The 20,313-nt window shown below is 33.2% G+C and overlaps 1 protein-coding gene across 1 annotated transcript; it reads left to right on the forward strand.

Moving 5' to 3' along the window:
- The first annotated feature begins 6,885 nt into the window (after window positions 1-6,885).
- LOC106666107 (neuroglobin-like) lies at window positions 6,886-19,832 on the forward strand. Its single transcript, XM_014393014.2, has 4 exons — window positions 6,886-6,993; window positions 18,526-18,620; window positions 19,301-19,523; window positions 19,582-19,832. Exons 1-4 carry the CDS (start codon window positions 6,901-6,903, stop codon window positions 19,711-19,713), a joined length of 543 nt encoding a protein of 180 aa, XP_014248500.1. The 5' UTR covers window positions 6,886-6,900; the 3' UTR covers window positions 19,714-19,832.
- Window positions 19,833-20,313: the final 481 nt, after the last annotated feature.

The following is a 20,313-nucleotide window of genomic DNA, read 5'->3' on the forward strand; positions in this document are numbered from 1 at the left end:
TAATCCATCATGTTCCTGGATGGATCAATCTGGATGTTGCGAATCGTCTCTGATCAGCCCTTCCATCAAGTGTCAGATTCATTATAATTATCCTATTGAAATTATAACGAATCCTAAGGTATTAAACAGGAATAGGGAGAAGATCTGCTATATCAAACGGCGTCAGTTGCAATTTATAAGGTTTATTACAGTTATAAACAGTAATTGTTTCGTATAAACTATTTATAATTAATATTTGATTATGATCAAACAATTAACGAAATGGTAATTATATGATAAATTGATAATAATCATCGATTTGCGACTGGGTAAGAAAGGACCATTTTTTCAAACAGCATATATCTTAAAGAAAACCTTTTCCTTCTACAAAATTATATTTATCTGAGAATAGGCTTTCGACTCAGTCGATCGGAAGTCTCTATTTCTCAAAATGTTTAACTTGGAGATCTTTTCTAAATTCATTAATACCTTGAAGAGTATTTGTCGTGATCCTCTGTCGGCAGTAAGTGGCTGCCAGAGTGTGTCTGAATTTTTTAGCGTTAGTTCGGGGTTTCGTCAGGGTTGTTTGCTCAGTCCCTTGTTATTTTCTCTCTTTCTTGACGACCTTCGTGCAACACTTGAGGGAGGTGTCAGAGTGGCGGGACAGTTGTGAAGGTGCTTCTCTGGCTGAAGACCTCCTAGAACGTATTGTGATCTGTGGAACCTCACAGTCAATTTAGATAAGTCTAAGATCATGGTGTACAGAAAAAGAGGTCGTCTTGCTACTAATGAGAAATGGCAATATAAAGGCAACCCTATTTAAGTCGTTAACCATTACAAATATCTGGGTATTTTCCTGACCCCCCCCCCCTACCAACTGTCCATGACTCGGCATTTTTCAGGGAGGATATCATTGGCTAAATTTGGGATAAATCGTTTTTGAAAGGCCCTCATTATTAACAGTAAAGTCCCTCCTTCCACCAAAAATAACTATTTCAAAGTGGTTTGCCGTTCAATTGTGTGATATGGTGCCCAGGTTGGAGATTTCAACGACAGGATTTGGTGGTAAAATTTCAACGTTTCTTTATCAAAAGGATGTTTGGGCTCCACCACATAACACCAAATTACATGGTTTCTATTGAGACTTCAATCTCTCTGGTTCATGTTTTCACCTCCATGTTAGATACTGCATCAAGACTTTGAATCTGCCTGCTCACCGCCTTTCTCGTTCTATAGTCTTTGAGATTATCAATAAAAAACATTCTGGTTTAAGCACTGGGTTAATTTGGCGGAAAAGTAGTCATGCCATTTTGATTCTAACTCCCAGAATCGGGATAAATGGTGTGCCCAGTTGATGGTCATACGTCAAAGGATGGACGAATGTTACCGGGAAGAGTGTGTGCGGTCGGCTCGACAGTCCAACCGTTTTCTTTTATATAAAGATCTGCAGCACCTCCCTACCTTGCTGTCCCTTAATTCAAAAAATATAAAACTTTCGCCCACGGAGCTGAGCTGGTTTTTTTAAATTGAGAGGCGAGTTACTTTTTCTTAACTACACTCCGTGGCGAGAGTTACCCCTCTGTGCTCTTTGTAACCTCAGGGAAAGGGAGGATGTGATCCATTTCTTGAGTTTATGTCCCATCTTCTCGAAATTTAGATATCCCCATACAGATCACAGCAGGCTCGGCAGAACACAGATAATTGAATTCCTTAACGGCAGGAACAGTCTGCAATTGATCTGATTCGCACGACAGGCTTGGTCATATCATCATGATCTAATTAAGGAATTCAATTATAATCAATAGTTCTTTTTCTTTTTAAATTAGTACTACTGTATTATTATAAAATTGAAAAATAGATGGCGTTTAAATACAAAGAGAAAAACTAAATAAATAAATCTTGCCCAACCCTGAAACCAGGTTTCTAGAGTGATTCAGGCCCCACACTTCCCAATAGGGAATGCGAGCTACAAACTAGCACCTAACAGACTTATCTAATCGTCAAAAAACTTATCCAGTTGAACTCACCTCACCAAAAAACACTTCAAAAAACACTGGGCTGACAAAGGGACGTCCTAGCTTCCACAACACACCACTGCCATACACTTATTAAACCAATATACCTCAAAACTTCGGTTTTTTTCCCGGAGCGGAAATTCTTGTTTGTTACCCGTTTTATAGTCAGGTCTATTATTATTATTATTATTTTATTTTTATATATTTTTGATGGTTGTGGCTTCAACCTCTGGCAGCCGGTTTTTATCCATGCCGTTATTTTATGTTATTGCATATATTTTAATGTTCTGTACATATTTTGAAAATATAACTAGATCAACGATGCAGAAAAACTAAATCTTTTATTTTAAAGAAAAAAATGAAATAAATTATCATCAGTGTTCTAATTATACAAAAGGTAGGTCGACTGTAAATGAGAAAACGAATTATCCTTGAATATTTGGTAGGATAATAAGACTTATTCCTCCGTCGGATTAAATTAGTACAACGTATGTATTTCTTATGTTAGAATTACCAGGGATTTATTATATTATGTCGTTCGACGGTTAGGTCGTTATCTAATGAGAAAGGACCTTTGACCGGACTCTTGATAATTTCCTTGCTTGTTAATGAATAAATTGATATCGCGCCTATCTCCCCTTTGCTACTATTGAATCACGTTATCCCGCCTGTTTTAGACTTTTGTACCACAAACAGGTTTGAGGGCAAACGGAAAAGCTATCGAATCGCACAAATATAACAATAAAGGGTTCAACGTCCTGTTATATTCGGCTAAAATAAGATTTGATTCGAAATTAAATTTGAGCCCTTTTGCTAAGCTCGTCTGGTCGTTTCCCCACAAAACCAATCGGAATTATGACCGCCGAGCAGAAAAAAAACCCCGTCCAGTTAAAAGAGATATGGGAATGTGAACTGGATATCTGACGTGATAGCTAGAATGTGATTTGAACAATTGAAGGAGATTAGAACGAGGAATTAATTCAACAATGGCCATCCTTGGAATCCTCTTAGCTGTTAACGCATCACCTCTTCAGTGGCCCCTCTGGAAACCTAGCGCACCCAGAAGCAAAACGTGTACATCTAATATTCTAAAATCCATCGGTTTTGAAAAATCTAATTTTGCTTGAAGAGCGATTTCAAATTTGCAATAAAAGTGAAATATAAAGACAGTGTAAAATTGCAATGTTTCTAAGGAGGACCCAACCACATTAATTTAATTTTTATTAAGGTTTATGAATTTTTTTTTATAAATGAAAAATTATGCTTACAACGTTACCCTGTTCATGCTGGATTTCTCGACTAGAGACATCGATTATTTTAGAAGAATAGGCCGTCAAGAAATTAAGACTAGACTAATCCTTATTGAATTAATTTCATTTATTAACAAAATTGTATAACAGAACTAATAGAAATTATATATAATAGAAAAAATATTCTGCTTTTCAATGGCTTTAATAACATTGAATTTGGATAAAATCCATAAGTGATGAATTTTTATGTAGACCACTGGACATCGGAGACAACAAAAACGGTCAATCCCGCGCAAAATTAGTGTTTTTTAAGCAATAAAATTCGTACTTAACGGTTTTCCATGGTGCTTAAAACCAATTCATATTAGGCTATTAAAAAAAAAAAAAATGGGGAAAATAAAAAATTTTTACCAATTTTTTGCTTTACTTCTGATAAGGAGATAAGAAAAGCATGATGAACGCTGTAAAAATAATAATTGTAATAATAATAATCAGATATAATATAGATAATAATAATAAATTATAAATAAGATAACTTAATTAACATTATTGCCAGCAAATACCTAGACTTGTTGATCAACGAGCAGGATGTGGATTTTGTATTTTTAATTTCCAAGCAACTTAAAATGTAAAATAAATTATCCCTTAAAAAGCAAATTATTGACTATGGCTCGAGACTAAGGTTTTATCAATTGTTCTATTCTATTTTGGGGTGTCTCAGTAACCTGGTTCCTGATTGGACAGCGTATTCTGTTGTATAAAATCTACTGCGTAAAACGTGAAAGCACTGCTTGGCGAAGAAAAAGTCAACGCTAATAAAAATACCTAAATGAATAGTTAAGAAGCACTTCAGCAATAATTGCTTGAATCAATTTTGGATGACAGATGAATAGGCCATGTTGCAAGAGCGATTGCCTAAGTTGGTGGCCAAAATTATTAACAGGATGATGGTTGCAATAAACGGGGAGCCAAATCAACGAATCGTAAAATCTCTCAAATTTCTTTAATACTGTCTATAACTATCAGTGTGTAGCTATTAAATAAACATACTGAATTGGTAATGGTCGTACTTGTTTGAGACGGTGGTTTCATGAAATTGCACGCTGACAACATGTTATCAATAAAACCTGTAATTAACTTAATTAGAGATGTAAGCCATATTGTGAAGATAAATTTTCTTTGGTTTCAACAACTAAATATACAAACTTTGAGGTGTTTTTTCAACAGAAATCATAGAAAATGAAAACAATTACAAAAATAAATAAGTAGCAACGAACAACACAGTTGTTTACATATGTTTATTTTAATTATATTAAACTATGTCAGAAGGCATCAAAGGACCCCAAAAACGTCATTTACTGACTGCCCTGTTGATAGGATATCTGAAGGAACGCAGATCTTCGGGAGTCTGCGGACTCTATGGAGAAGAGGAAGAAACCGTTTCGCTTGTTGTTTTCAACTGTGAAACCACAACCAGGTGGAAGCACGAGACGGTAAACTTGAAAAACCCGAATCGGAACTAGTTAACAATCGAGTAATAATTACACCTTCGAGCTTATCAAAAGATAAGATCTAGGAATGTGGTAGTCAGGTAATCAAGAGACCAGAGCCTAGCCTTAATGGCCGTTGTTGATGACCACAGAAATATAAATAAAATATTTATGAGTATTGTAAATTTGTCCCAAACTGCTTTTTTGAAAAACCGCTTTAGCCCTTTATTAACTCAATCCCACCATATTACCCTTGTTCCTGTCGATCCTAACAACCTCATAGACCCTTCATGCTGGCAAGTCGCGATGAATTCTGTTATTCGTCCCGTGGAAGAGTTTGTCTGCAAAAAATAAACTTAAGTGAATTTCATGCCGGTTTTAGGAGAGGCTACTAGATAATTGACCATGTCTTCTGATTTAAACTGGAAAACCAAAAAGGATAAGTAAAATGTTCGCGTTCTTTGTCGCATTTAAGGTGGTTTGGACTTGATGGACCGACGGCTTCTTCTTCTGAAGATTGCAAATCTCTGCGCTGTTAAAATTAACAACACGATCCTCTCACGTATTTTGTGGTTGAAGGGTTGCGTTCTTAGCCCTTTGTTGTTCTCGCTCTTTATTAATGACCTCCCTGATTTAGGATTTAGGAATTCACTACTCTAAAATATCAAATAAAAACTTGTTTCTATTCTGACGATGGTTGAGCGTTGGAGCTGTGATTGGTTGAGCATATGTAAGCGAATCTGTGAAGGAATATCGAATACCTGACAGACTACCTGCAGTATTGTGGATTGGCGTAATATTAAAACCTCGGCGACTACCCCCATGTGTGAATGTATTTATAGGCGTGAATGTTTAAATATTAGAGACAGTAAAGAATCTAATATTTCCCATCTAAAAGGGATGGATCGCCTAGCAGTTCTTCATGAGCTCCCTTCAGACTTTTATACAGGTGTGTACGCCGTTTATTGGCGAGAATAGTTGAGAATACAGACCTTTCTGTGATGGAATATGGAGTTCCTCACAGACCCGCTAAAGTAGTAGGAGGCTGGCATAATATCATAACAACGGTGACTAACCTCATGTGTGAATGTTTTATAGGCATGAATGGTTTAGTATGTGTTTGTGTGTGTGTGTTTAGGTCTATGGTGGAATATAGAATACCTCATAGACCTGTTGATCATTTAGGTTAGTTATTAATACTAAGGCGGGCGAGTTACCGAGTAATATTAAAACTAAGTTGGCCCCTCAACTTTTAATTGTACATATGATTTGGAAAGTAGTAGCCTGTTTTAATGTATTTATTGGCGTGAATGAGGGGACGTCAAGGTTACAAACACTCTGTTGACCTCCCAACCTGGTTTGTATATAATTTTTATACTAGTTATATACATAATATCGAGTTAGGATAAAATAAACACTTGTTAAAAGGTTAACTATTAGAGACAGCACAGATTCCAATATGCCCCATCCAAAATGTTGAATCTCCTGGCTGATCAACCTACCGTACTATGAAATTTTTGTCAAAAACGAAAACGAAATAAAACTAGAGTTAAAAAGCTTCCATATTTTTAATCTCATAAATTTTTTTATAATAAGAAAAGCTAATTTCTTAATGGTTGGTCTAATAGAATCTCAAATTCTGCATTGCCTTTTATTATTTTGCAAGTAAATACCTGCATTGATTAGATCTTTAGTTCTTACGAAAAGGGTTTTGAATAGAATTTTTGTTTTTCTAAAATTAATTAAAATTTTTAAATATGGTACAATTTGTAGGAAAGTGAGTTTGAAGTCTGGCAAATCTATGTAAACAAATGTATCTAACTTTATGTTAATCTTAGGAGATAATTTTTACTGGGGGGGGGGTTAAAAAGAAATATGATGTAAAATTACCGAATTAAGATTTGACAAAAAATATCACATTAATATCACGTTAATATCACAAATTATCTTAAAAGTAGATTAAGAAATGAAAATCATCACATTTGGACCCGAGTCGATAAATCGTTTAAATCAGTCCTAATCTTACAAACCCGGACATAATAACAAAGACGCCCACCGTTTAAAATACCCCTCGAGCCCAACAAAAAGACCACAAACTCAAAGACTTAGGATACTTCCGTAAGTCTTACAAAACAGAATATCTAATAAATAAAGAAGCAATAACGCATGCGCATCCCAAGCACACCTCATTCTCAAGACTTGCCGGTTTGGTATTCAGTAGTAAATCAAGAGTCGGCTAGTCATCACATCTTTAAAATGGTGAGCATCTCGATTAAACACGAAGCGTCCGTCATAATTCGTTTTTCCAATAAGTTTTTCAAGATAGTATAATTTTTTTTTTAAATTGTGTTAATTAAAAATTCACAGAGCAAGTACGGATTTATATTTTTATTTTCAACTCTAAACTATATTCGTTTTGTTATGACGCTTGTTTTAAAAAGCCTACTTCGTTGTAGAGCGTCAAAGTCTCTAAAACTAAAATAACTTTTAAGACCCACAGATGTCAACATGACTGATTCGCGCAATTTTATTATGTACTCTATTCAAAACAGGCGTGGTTAAAATAACTGGGCATCTTTAAAAACCTCAAGGATCTCATATTTGGTGTAGTTATCAACCTGAAAGTAACTTGAAACTCGCTGACAAGCCTGAAAAAAATTTCGGCCCAAAGGCGATCCAACCGCAAAAGCCAGTTTATAAGTAATTAAAAAAATATATTTCCCAATCATTAAATTTAAAAAATTAAACTTCAATTTAAACAGGTCACGTAGTACCAAAAAGGTTTAGCTTTTTCACGTAAGTTTACTGTTATGATCCGGATTTGTCTGACTGAAATAAAACAAACCTGGCTGATAATGAATTTGTGTAAAATTTCGTTTTGTTTTGGATTTCAGATAAACTAAAAAAAAGAATTTACTCGATTGCAAATTACAAATTTAGAAATGTTACATAATAATAACAGGCAATTTTTATTTGTGTTTAAACCATTTTTCGATATCTTTTAAAAACACGATCTTTATCTAATTAACTTAATATTGGATAGTAATTAAATAATTATAATCCACAGACAATAATGATTAAGGTTATTAAATTTAATCTTATATATTTATTGTGATTGCTTTTATAATTAATTTCGTTGTAGGAAATAAGAATAGTAAATTGTCTAAAGAGAACATGAAAGTTTTGTAAAGTAAGATATTTTATTGATTCAACATTCAACAACTGTTTTATTTAAATTTATATTTTAAAAAAATCAGAGATTAGGTAAATTTGATATTAAAAAAACCCACCTAATTCCTTCATTGAGCTTTCCAGGTAGTTGTTACATTTTTTAAATATCGTCACTATGTTTAGTATTTTAGTAAGTTTTAGTATTGTAAGTGATATTTGTTAACTTTGTGAATTATTAATAATTATGAAGTTCTGATTAAAATGATATATTCCTAGAAAGCTCGGTTCTATTCATTTTTTTCTTTAAAATCGGCGTTGTCTGATTTTTAAATACAAAATTATAATTTTAAAAAGGCTACGTATCATTATCGAATTTTTTTTTCCATTCTGTCATAATTATTCGGAATTAAGTAAATAATAATAAAAAATGCTTGAATAAAATATACAATATAAAATTATTATAGACTCAATTGTTTGTAATGGCCTACTGCTGCCTACGACAAATCCCAAAGCGGATATTATAGATTTAAAAAAAAAAAAGGAAAAAAGGAAAACAGGTTTGCTATTATAAAGACTGCATACTGGATACCATCCAAAACGTTAAAACTCGACAGTTAACTTTATTTTTTATTTTCTCCCTTGTCTGTGATATTCGGTCAAGTTTAGCCTCGGCAGACTAAACGAGCAGGGACATGACAGACGCCCATTACCCGCTGGCCCTTACAAGCTATTGTCAATAAGCATTCAAAATGAATACATAAATACATAAATAAATAAATATTGAACCGGGAAATCTACTGCGATTATACTGTTGTCAATCTTTACAAAATTTATGTATGCAGTCATATACATTCATGCAACTTTCCAAAAGTGGCAAGCCTATATTGAACAGCTTTATATTTATTATTTATCTCATTATTTATTATATTCTATAAACGAAGTCGATTAAAAATATATTTATGTTTTATATCGTAGGTTCATGGTCTGTGCTCGGGCATTTTTATTTTCATCCTCCCTGAAACAATTTTTTTTTTTCTCGACTCTTTAAGAATAAAGAACGATATTTTCCCAGTTTGATGGCATCGTATAAATTTTCATACTTTGTCATACTTTCTCTTTTAAATAATTTGTCACTTCCCAGCCCGGATGCTAGGGGGTTCTTTTAATTGTTGCCTTATTTGATAATTCATCAACTATTTAATTGTATTTAATAGCTACGTTGGACCAATCATATTGTTATATTTTATGGTGGGTTTGCGAGTTGAGGTTACTCAAACGCATTTCGGCTTTGCGCTTAAAACTGTCATCAAAACTGGGCAAAAACTTAAAACAAAAATTAGTTCAATTGCTTTTTTTCATCAAATAAACTATTTTCGCTCCAAATTAAACCTTTTTAATTTCAAATGAACTATTTTTAACTTCAATTTTACTTTTTTTAAAATTTCAAATAAACTCATTTTAACTTCAAAATAAACCTTTTTTACTTCAAATTAGCCATTTCTTTAAAATATCAAAAACCTAAACGATGATATGAAAGATAAGCACGTAAAGAAAAATTCCTGCAATTTAAAATAAATCAAATATAAAATAACTGTGCTCTTAGAATACCACATAAAAATTAATTAAAATTAATAATGATAAACAATTATAGAAATCGGTTGACACACAGTTTTGGGCCAAAGCTCGCGGAGGTGCCCCTTATCTTTGCTCGATGTGTCCCACATAATAGAGGCGTGTCATACATTGGCTCCATACAGAGAGCGTGTAGGCATGCCGCCGGATTTAAGAATAATTCTCGAACACGGCAGCGAGTTTCAGAGTCCCCTTCCGCTTGTTAGGGGAATTGGGAATTTTTTAAATTGTATATAGCCTTCAAAATATGTGTTTTGTGTTTCTGTGTCTTGTATGAGTGAATGTATTTATTAGTGTGAATGGGGAGGGGCTGATGGCGAAGTAGCTTCTCCATCGCCTCTCAGGTTGTGTGTATGACTTGGGCCGATGGCGGAAATTTTATAAAAATACCCCATCGACCCCAATCTAGATTAGTTTATTATAGGGAATACGTAGATGGAGGAATATCGAGTACTCCATCGACATAGGTATTAATGTATTTATTGGTGTGATTGTGTATTGAGTGTGTAGCGGTATTATGTTAGTGCTTCGGGGCTGAAATGACCAAGATGTCGGGGAAAAAAATATTAAAAAAATGATTCTTTTTTTTTTTAATTTGAGATTTGTTAAAATGTAAAATAACTGAGCTTTTAAAAACCACAATTTCTCACATTTCAAATTAACCTTTTTCAATTTCAAATTACAAAAATAACCATTTTTAATTTCAAATTAATATTTTTTAAATTTAAATGAACCCTTTTTTTATTACAAATTAACCCTTCCATTAAAGCATCAAAAAGCTTTATGGTAGTATGGAGACGGTATGAAATGTAAGCATGTCAAGTCCAAGAATTCCAGTATATTTGAGAATTTTTAAAATAATATAACAATTGGACTCTTACAAGTCTATAAATATTATAATTAAAATTAAAACTTTATAAAATATATATAAAAAATTATTCCTATATCAATGGAGGATTTTTTAAATATAAAATTAAATATAAAACAAATAACTTCTTTTAAATTTTAATAATTAAAACTCTTAAAAGCCATGTGTATTTTAATTAATATATAAAAATGAAAGATTCTTCTTTTAAATTGAGAAATATGAAAAATAGCGGTTTTTGAAAACCCAATTATTTTATATTCTAACAAATCTCAAATTAAAAGGACAATAATTTAGTTATATATTTATGTTTAATTATTTTATATAGTTTTCTAAGAGCCCAATTCTTTTATGATTTTGCTTTCAAATGCAGGAATTTTACTTTACTTAAAGGAAGAGTTAATTTGAAATTAACAAGAGCAATTTGAAATTAAAATTAATTAACTTGAAATTGAAAAGGTTTAATTTCAAGGTAAACAATCATTTGAAATTAAAGAGTTAATTTGACGGAAAAACATATGTATACAAAGAAAGACAGACTGAACAAAGAAATGCTACACTTACACTTATCGGGAACCTACTCCCCAAGAAACAATCATATCTTTCATCAAAACCACCCAAGACAACTCAAAAATACCAATTAAACAACAATACACAACTTTAGAAAAGAAATGAACAAATCTTGAAAAACACACAACATACAACAGGTTCATAAATATAACACAAACAAAATCCAACATTAACAAAAGAAAAAGGATTAAAACACAGCATAAAATCCACTAACACAGAACTTAACATAACACAAGTCATAGTAGTCGCGGGAACAGCCATTGGATTCTTACATCATACAACTCTCTCCAGTGAGAACAAACATAGAAGCACAACTAATAATAAAATAAAGAAAAAAACAACAAAACGACTGCATTACAAAAACAGTATAAGTCAAACACAACATAGACCATAACAACAAAAGAGGCCCAACAAAAAATATCAAAAACATATTGTAAAAAAAATGACCCTTAATCATAAATCCAATACCATCAAACCTGTCATCCCTATTAGACCAATAGTCAACTATAGGCCAACCCCTGCAAGCAATTCCACAACTGAAGATGGCTTAAAAGCCAAAAACAGTTTGAGACACGTCAAAACCCACGCGTGTAGACGGACCCAGTGACAGTTACCACATATACTTGTCTTGTTAAATTAATTGATATATTTTTTAAACAATCCCAACATAAATTCACATCAATTGTTTTTGTTTCATTACCGTTGCTTTATTTAACAAAGGATAAATTATAGCCTCTAAAATTCATAAGTTGTTTAAAATCATTAATGTACCTCTGAATATAAACGGCTTTTCCCCCGTATTCTTAGTTGTTTGTGTACATAATCATCCATAAAGTATGCAAAAACAAAACTATTAACCTTCATAATTAGTGCCGTTCAATAAAAGCCAATTGTGTTCATTTTATCTAGTTTAAAAATGACGATCGTGTTTATTGATGCGTGATCATCGATTAAATATTTTTTAAATAAGCCAGTCAAATTTTACCTGAAGAAATATAAATAAGAAGTGGTATTTAAGGAAAACTTAGTTCTAGTAAAATCATAATTAAAGGGGGAAATCTTAATTTTTGATAAGAATAACAAAATTTGAACCAAAATGAACCATTTTGTTATAATTTTATGTAACACTTTCAAAGTGTAACAATAATGTCTAGAATCACAATGGAACAGTGGGCTTTATCACCTGCTTGATTTAACTTTTGTCCTAAGCAGCAAAGTATTAAATTTCCATACAGTTGAATTTAATATGAAGACGTTGAATAAGTTACGGTGCTGTTAAAGGTGTCTAGTTAAACAGCACGAAATTTATATTGACGCCATCGCGTTCTTAGTAAGGAAAAGAAAGTAGCTGACAGAGAGGAAATTGAATTCTGTTATCGGAATCATCGGCGATTTTTTCCCGAGGGTGTTGGAAGCTTGCATTTTAAAATTGCAATACAAGTGACTGTTTTTTTTTTTTTTTAAACTGTAAAATTTACAAGTTTTATCTGTACTGTGTTTTTATCACTTTCCTGTTTTGGTGTGTGCACTTAGCCCTCCTTATTTATCCAAAATGTTTTTCTTACCAATATGTTTTGAGTTTTCGTAAAATAGAATTACGATTTTTAAAAAATGATAACAATCAACTGCCAATATCCGTCTAATAACACAGAAAAAAACTATCTTTTGATAACCTTTTGATTTTTCGTTAAGATCAGAGGTTAGTTAACTGATGGTTGAAGATGAAAAAGATGACAATTACGAATAGGGAAATTTCAAATACAAAAATATGAACAACAAATAATTGATTGAATATTGGATTTAATCGATCTTAATATCAAATAAAAGCATCTTTAAAATATCCTGATCTAAAATATTTCCATAGAATAACATATCTATAATAGTGGCGTTTTGTTCTTGTTCTTATTTATTTATTTTTCTTCTTGAGTTCAAGGGAAAATCAGCAGCAATAGATATTGTCTTTTTTTAATAAAATTATAACATTGCTGACTTCTGCTTTAAATTATTTCACTTTATTACAGATTAAATCTGTAATGTGTAAGAAATTAAAATAATCTACCGCAGAAGTCAACAATATTACAATTTTGTTTTTAAAAATGTCTGTTTTTTATGTCATGAAAGATGAACTAAAACATCGAAAGCTTGGAAAAATTCAGTGCGTTTTCATTCTGCCGATGTTTCTCTGATCTCAAGAAAAAAATTAAAAACTAAACGGTTTGCCAATGTAATAGTATACATTTTATTTATTACATTATTGATTTTTTTATTAGGCCAATTTTAGAAGACTAATAGCTATAAAAGATTGAAGATGACAGGTACAGGTTTTTTGTGACTATTCTGTATTTGACAACCTGAAAAAACGAGAGGCTATCATTTTAGGATGATCTTAGGATTCATGATCCAGGATGTCAAGGTAGTAAACACACAAAAGCAGAGATTCAGTAAATAGATCGAAACGTTCAAATGGCTGCAGTTTAGAACAAAATACGCGTGAAAGACCAGAACAAAAGGAAAAACTCGCAGAGAGCCTCTAACAGTATGCGGCATTTGATAAATTTGTTATTATGTCATTTATAAATAATTATTGTCATCCTCAGCAGTTTTAATAATTCAATAAACTGATTGGCAATCAGCAAGAACTTCAACAAGATTTTAACACGCAATTTTAAATTTTGCCAGATTTCCGTTCCCTGATATGACAGAAAATATTGTTAAACTTAAAATAAATGTGCTATAAGCTCTTTTATTTAAGACAATGAAGATGAATGAGTTTGTCAAGAATGACAAACGTGTATAGAAAGACTAAGGAAATCCAAATCAACAAATTCAATTCTTTAATCAGACTATCCGTTCCCTGTCAAATGGGCAACAATTTATTCTTGTCTATTTTCCTAATCATTATTTTTAATGGAAAAAATTTAAACGCCTATCTTATGTTATTATACGCTGACAGTGTTATTATTTTATTATCATTAATGATCCCTTATCGGCCATTTTTCAGAAAATTTACCTTTTTTAATATTGAAAATTATCTGCCGGTTTGTATTAAATACTGTAAATAATATGCTCAAGAGACTAGATGTTTACTAGAAGTTTTAATTTTTAAAAATAATGCCGAAACCATTTCCAATGAAGTATCCCACACCATAAACCAACTACCACTTTTTAAAAAAAACTGCTGGTTTCTACCTGATCAACGAAAAAATCCTTCGACTCCTACCAAAAAACCTGTAATTTACCTTACCTGCCAATTTAATTTTGTCTTAGAAAAGTATATTTCGCATCCCAATGAAAATCTTTCCTCATTGAAATGACTTCAAAGCCTAAAAACCTCACTTTCCACCATCTTACCGTTCAATGTCTGAGGCAAAATCCTAGAAAAAATCCTGAAACCTTATCCCTGACTACAGGCTTGGGTTCAGACATTTTCATTCTGTTTACCAGTCATCTAGATATCATCGCTGCCGCTTTTAGCAAAAGGACTGCTATACGAGCGTTTTCGTAGATGAGAAGCAAGTGTCGGGGCGGCTCTGGAAGCTTAAGAGAGTCCGCCATTTTACCCACTACCTTATTCTAAATTCTAAAATCTAAATCTTCAGTGCCTCTATCAGCCAGCGGTCGCCCAGATGCAGGGAATCACAAGGAAGAATCCTTAGAACCCATCCTCTACACAGTGTACATCGCAAACATTCCTACCATTCCTGAAACGATTCTCACCATCTATGCGAATAATAACGCTATCCTTTGCTCTCATAAAGATCCCATCATCTCAACCAGAAACCTGCAAACCCGTGCCACATCCCTTGAGCAGTTGATCAAGCGGTGGAAGATGACAGTTTTCATAAGACAGTCTGAACTTGTAAGCTCAGAACCACTGCTACAATCTGTTACAATAGTCCCATCAGCTAATGTAGTCCGCCATCTTGGCCTAAACACTGGCGAACTACTTGCATGGAATTCACATAAGCACCAGTCAAAAGACAAGAACTAAATAGACGCTTCAGACTTCTTCAAAGATTACTGGACAACAATCCAACCTGACTACAAAACAAACGACTAATTTGTATTAATATTTTAAGTCCTATTTGGACTTAGGTCCTACAAAACATGCCAACCTCCAACGTATCCAATTCTTAAATTTTCCGAACCATCGTCAATGGTTCTTTTTATGTCATCCAGTCTTGCCATTCACAATGACCTTAATATCGAGCATGTCCTCTTTTTTTTTTTATTACAGCATGTCCTTGAAATCGCAAAAAACCGCTGCAAGAAATTTCGCAAACAATTATCGAGCCCCTAATGTCAGAAACCTTTCATTCCACGTCCTTCCAAGTGCTCCTCCCCGACGGCTGAAGCGTCCTAATACCCACAACAGACCTTGTTTCGTTTTCCCTGGAGCTGGAGATTTAGTCATTATTAGACCCGCTTTGACTGAAGGTGGAGGAGTCTTAAGACTATTGCAGCTTGGCTGTCTGAGAATATGTTTCTGTGGACCTTTTAGTGTCATTTTGAGGATTTCTTGAGCACAGTTCTATTACATGTATCTCAGGCTTGGTGGTGTTAGGTTCGCTAGGTCAAAATTATGGGTCTCCTATCTCACCAAGTACACCATAATTAGGCCCTTATAGTAGTTTCAGGCTTTTTATCCTTCCAAATATCTTGTTATTTTTAGTTTGAAGTCAACTAAAAGTGTCAAAAGTTTCGTTTAATTTCGTTTTGTCAGATATTTCTGTAGCCATCTCGTATATTTTAATTATTTTTAGGATTTTATAGTGGCATTCTCTTGGTCAGGTTTAACTATATTTCATCTTGCACTTTGGATTCTACGATTGCATTGTATTCTATCGTATAATACGGTGGTAATCCCAGAACTTCCATTACTGAAGTTAGATTGGTTGAAGTTAGGCAATTTTAACATTGCCACTGTAATGTTAAAATGTGTCAACTACTGTTCAAGTCCAAAGATTTTTTTTTTTTTTTTAAGCAACGGTAGTAAATTCGTAAGTGCTCCAATGGTTTTGACAAAGACAAGGTTGGTGGGGTGATTGCAAGTCAGCTTGGAGTCCAGCTGCATCCCTAATTTTCGGAGCTTTTCCATGGGTTTTGAAAATTATCGACATTCGCGTTATTCGACACTTGGTGAATGACATTGCCAACGTTGGGTTTAATTTTACAGTTGAAATCTCTAATACATGTTTGTAAGGCTATTGGTAAATGCATGATAATGGTGACGATTCTGTAATTAGATGTTAAATAATGTAGGGCCAATAACTGAACCTTGCGACAAAATTTTCTATTATTTAAATAGCTATAGCTATGGAAAAATAACCCTCACCAAGACTGGTAAACTCACTGCTACAGTTAGAGAACGCTAAACTTAGAAGGGTTATAGGATTATTTGCAGGTGATCAATCCGAGAAAATATCTACACACCGCAAGCATATTCAATGATGTTTCCATTTGTAGATTGTGCAATAAGGAAGAGGAAACAGCCAGCCACATCATCTTCGAATGCGAAGCAACTGCTCAATGGAGATATAACCTAGCGTACCTAGAGAATGATATTGTAGCAGCAACAGTCAATGTTCTAATACTTCTGAGAAGAAGGATTCAGTCGGTTGCACTGAATAGGGAACAAGGAAGGTACAATAAGCCAGAAGGCTGCAGTGCCTGGGGAACACAAACCACGCTTTCTAGGATCCTCATCACCATCATCATCCATAGCTATGGATGAGATGTATTAACTGACTAGGGAAACTAAGAAAACAGCTTAAAAATTAGACCGTTGTACCACGCGTCAAGTCCAAATGTACGAAACCTACTCAGAATGTAAAACCCTATAACCCTATAACAGTTTCACATGTTTCTTACAGTCCTTGGCAATGTTGGAGCTGCGTCGGTATTCAAAGAAATTTGAAATCGTCTGTGAAAAATTTAAATTTGCCAATATGTAGACATTGTTTTGCCCTGATTATGACCTTAAAATAGGTCGAAAACTTAGCAGATAATAACTGAATTTGTTTTTCAATCAAGACCATACCGTGATCAAGAGTATTCGTGAGTAGAAAACACAATTGTTCAACTTGCTGAAAACAAATTATAACTATAATATCTATAAATCACTATGACTCAAATATAACAAATATTTTATATTTCCTTCTAACAAACCGTCCAGTTTACAACTTCACTCTGTAAATTTGACCCCTATGGCTGACTATAATGGATCGCTAATGGGTCACTACGTCCTTGAGCCCACTTGTACGACGTCGAGTTGTAAATGAATCGTCAAATAAATACGGAAATAGTCTTCTTAGTTTACGTGGGCCTCAAAACAAAGAAGAGAAGACGTTTGTATTTGCACCGCAGAAAAAATAATCTTTTTCGAGTCCCAACCCAATGACAGCTTACCAGGATCTATCCATATTATCCTAATCTTATGAAGTATGAGTTAAACCTTTATTGTCTACATGAATCATTGCAATCATGAAGTTCATGAGACAGTATGATCAGTATTGTTGTAAAATTATTTTGTACAGTATATACAATGTAAGAAATGATTTTGTTCTTCCCCTTCGGTAAACATTTTTCATTAAATTGTTTAAAAATGATCCTGTTAAATTTCTTTCTAAACTTCATATGTGAAATTTAGATTCTTCGATAATCCTCGTCGGCGTTTTATCGTTTGTTTGGTTCTGTTAAACACGTTTCGATATCGTTGTAAGTTATAAAGAAGTAGTAAAGCCTGCCACCGAAGACAATTTTAATAGTCAAGAGTAAAATAATAAATTTTAAAAAATCAAGGTCGACAACAGATGTGTATATTTTTTTTCCCCAGCTGTTTATACCACTCACTGCTCTTTTAAAGCCAGAACATCAATGCATTAAAACAAACAAGTACTTTTATCCTAACTAATGCTCATCGATGTATAAATATCTCCTAATCTTACTAGACTGTAATAAGAAGTAGATAGATGTATATTCATGGGAAAATGGTACATAACTGCAATTTTACGAGCTTGGGTCCAATTTATTCAAATACAGGGTGTAAACTTCTATAATCCACCCATTTAATTCGTAAACGATTAACTTTAGCAAAAAATAGTCTTATACAAACCCCAAGTTAATTTTTGGCTAGGAATCACGTGGTGGCAACAGATTTAACATAACTTTCTCATCTTGCTGGGAAATGACATTAGCTTTGTTACTTTATACAAGAATTCCATATTTTTATTGCACAATTCGATTCTAGAGCTTATTTTATGCCATTTTTACTGAGAGGAAAATTTCCATAAGATTGACCATTTCTGAGTTATGCCCGACGGAAGACGCTTGAGGTGGGTATGCTTTTTGTAACAGAATAAACAAAAAATTAACTTGGGATTGTATAAGACCATTTTTTGCTAAAGTTAATCGTTTCCGAATTAAATGGGCGTACTGTTTCTATAGTATAGGTACACCCTGTATAGTGCCAAATGTACTTGTACCTAATACCTTCATTTATTGGGTTACCAGTAAGTGCTAAAATTATTTAAATATACAAATAAATGTTTCAGAGTCTTCCTACAGCAGAACAGGTACAAGAAGTTCAGGAGGCATGGAAACTGGTCCAGCCAGATTTCGACGGCGCTGGACGTGTCCTATTCACAGTGTATGTACATACACACCTATAAATGCGTAACACCTATAAATTATTTAGTCTTTTATTTACGAGAATATTCTAATGTATGTGAACAGGTTTTCCATTCGTTAACAATGCGCTTTATCCGTTCCAACCCGTTTTGAGGTGGGTAGAGGATGGTAAAACAACTATAACAGACAGTGATTTTTTTTTATTGCTTTCTGCATAGACGATTTGTCATATTTTAGAGATTTGAAAATATAAATTTCTGGCTAAGCGATTGCGAAATCCTTTGTTTGTACATATGGCCAATCATTGACCTTGTTTTGACGGTTAGACTGGTCTGTTAATTGTCTTCTCCTATGATTCATTTTTTTAAATTTAAACTTGATTTAACATTGTTCAAGAAGTTATGTTAACAAATAACTTCAGATGAAATATTGATGTGAGTACTGTAGGTAATAAATTGGGAGCTTGACCGTCTCCGATCATCCTGGTCCGCCCGTTATCGCTAGTTTTGTCACACGCGTTTCTATTTCGCGATATTTTGACAGTCTTTATTATACGTATGTAATATGTAAATTGGGGGGAAAAAATCAACCTATAAAATTTGCACAATAGCAAACCAATACGTGATGAGCAAGATGGTCGGAAACGATCAAGGATAAACGTCAGTACGAAATGATTCTAAAAGAAATTATATCACACAGGATGTTTGAAAAATTCCCTTCGTACGAAGATTTCTTCAAAAAGCACAAAGAGAGCAACAAGTCACTTCTCGACAGCACCACGCTCCAGCCGCACATCAGGCTAGTAATGAAAACCCTCGACTATCTCGTAGTCAACCTGAACGACATGTCAGTTGTGGAGGAGAGGCTTGTTAAACTTGGCCAGACGCACAAGGGAAGAAATGTCAAGAGTCCGCAGTTCAATGTAAGACACTGACTTAGATAGTAACTTATAATTTTTGTATTTATATATTCGATTATAGCACATTGTGGAAATTGTACTTGAAACGTTGCGACGCGCACTCGGCCCTAAATTAACACCTGGACTCGAAGCATCGTGGAAAGCTGTACTCAATTGTGCAATGACAATTGCCGGCAATGAGGCTGACAAATGATTTGCTTTTCCAATTTGGACTGAGATGAAGCAGAGGAGAAGATTTCTACGATAAAATATATCTTAAATGAGTTTTTTTATCGTACTGTAATTAAAATATATATATATATATATCTTTTATATTATGTATTATTTTTATAATATTTTCTTTTTGATATGGGCTCCTGTGATTATTAGAACTTGAAAGTCGATGCCTAGTACGCGGCGCAAGTGTTGCTGTTGCAATTGAAGAATGGAAAAAATATGCGATTAAATTTATAATAAAAGTAAATTGTAAAATGTTTGCTTTTAAGTACTCTAAGTTCAAACACCCATAAATAATAATACACAAATTAACACAAACTAACCAATCGATATTATTTTAGACAACTATTATAAATAATATAAAGTGTACACCATTTTTCTTTAAATGCTTTATTATTTGTTTTTAAAAAATAAACTTTTTGAATTATTTTTATCTGTTTTACCTTATTTACGACTCAAAATATGCCTCACAATTAATAATTAATGACGATTAATTTAAAAATCTCTTTCCAAGTTAAACCCAAATATAATTTAAGTCATGTTGAGTAAATAGTAACTTTAAATAATAAAAGAAATG

Source organism: Cimex lectularius, unplaced genomic scaffold (genome assembly GCF_000648675.2).
Source record: "Cimex lectularius strain Harlan isolate CLEC.00 unplaced genomic scaffold, Clec_2.1 scaffold5, whole genome shotgun sequence".
NCBI classification, from domain to species: domain Eukaryota; kingdom Metazoa; phylum Arthropoda; class Insecta; order Hemiptera; family Cimicidae; genus Cimex; species Cimex lectularius.

Bases quoted from the DNA above. Each gene is read 5' to 3' on its own strand.
- LOC106666107 (XM_014393014.2), top strand. From the start codon at position 6,901: ATGCGCATCCCAAGCACACCTCATTCTCAAGACTTGCCGGTTTGGTAT. The intron at 18,621-19,300 runs GTATGTACATAC...TATATCACACAG, and splicing joins GGACGTGTCCTATTCACAGT to GATGTTTGAAAAATTCCCTT. The intron at 19,524-19,581 runs GTAAGACACTGA...ATTCGATTATAG, and splicing joins TCAAGAGTCCGCAGTTCAAT to CACATTGTGGAAATTGTACT.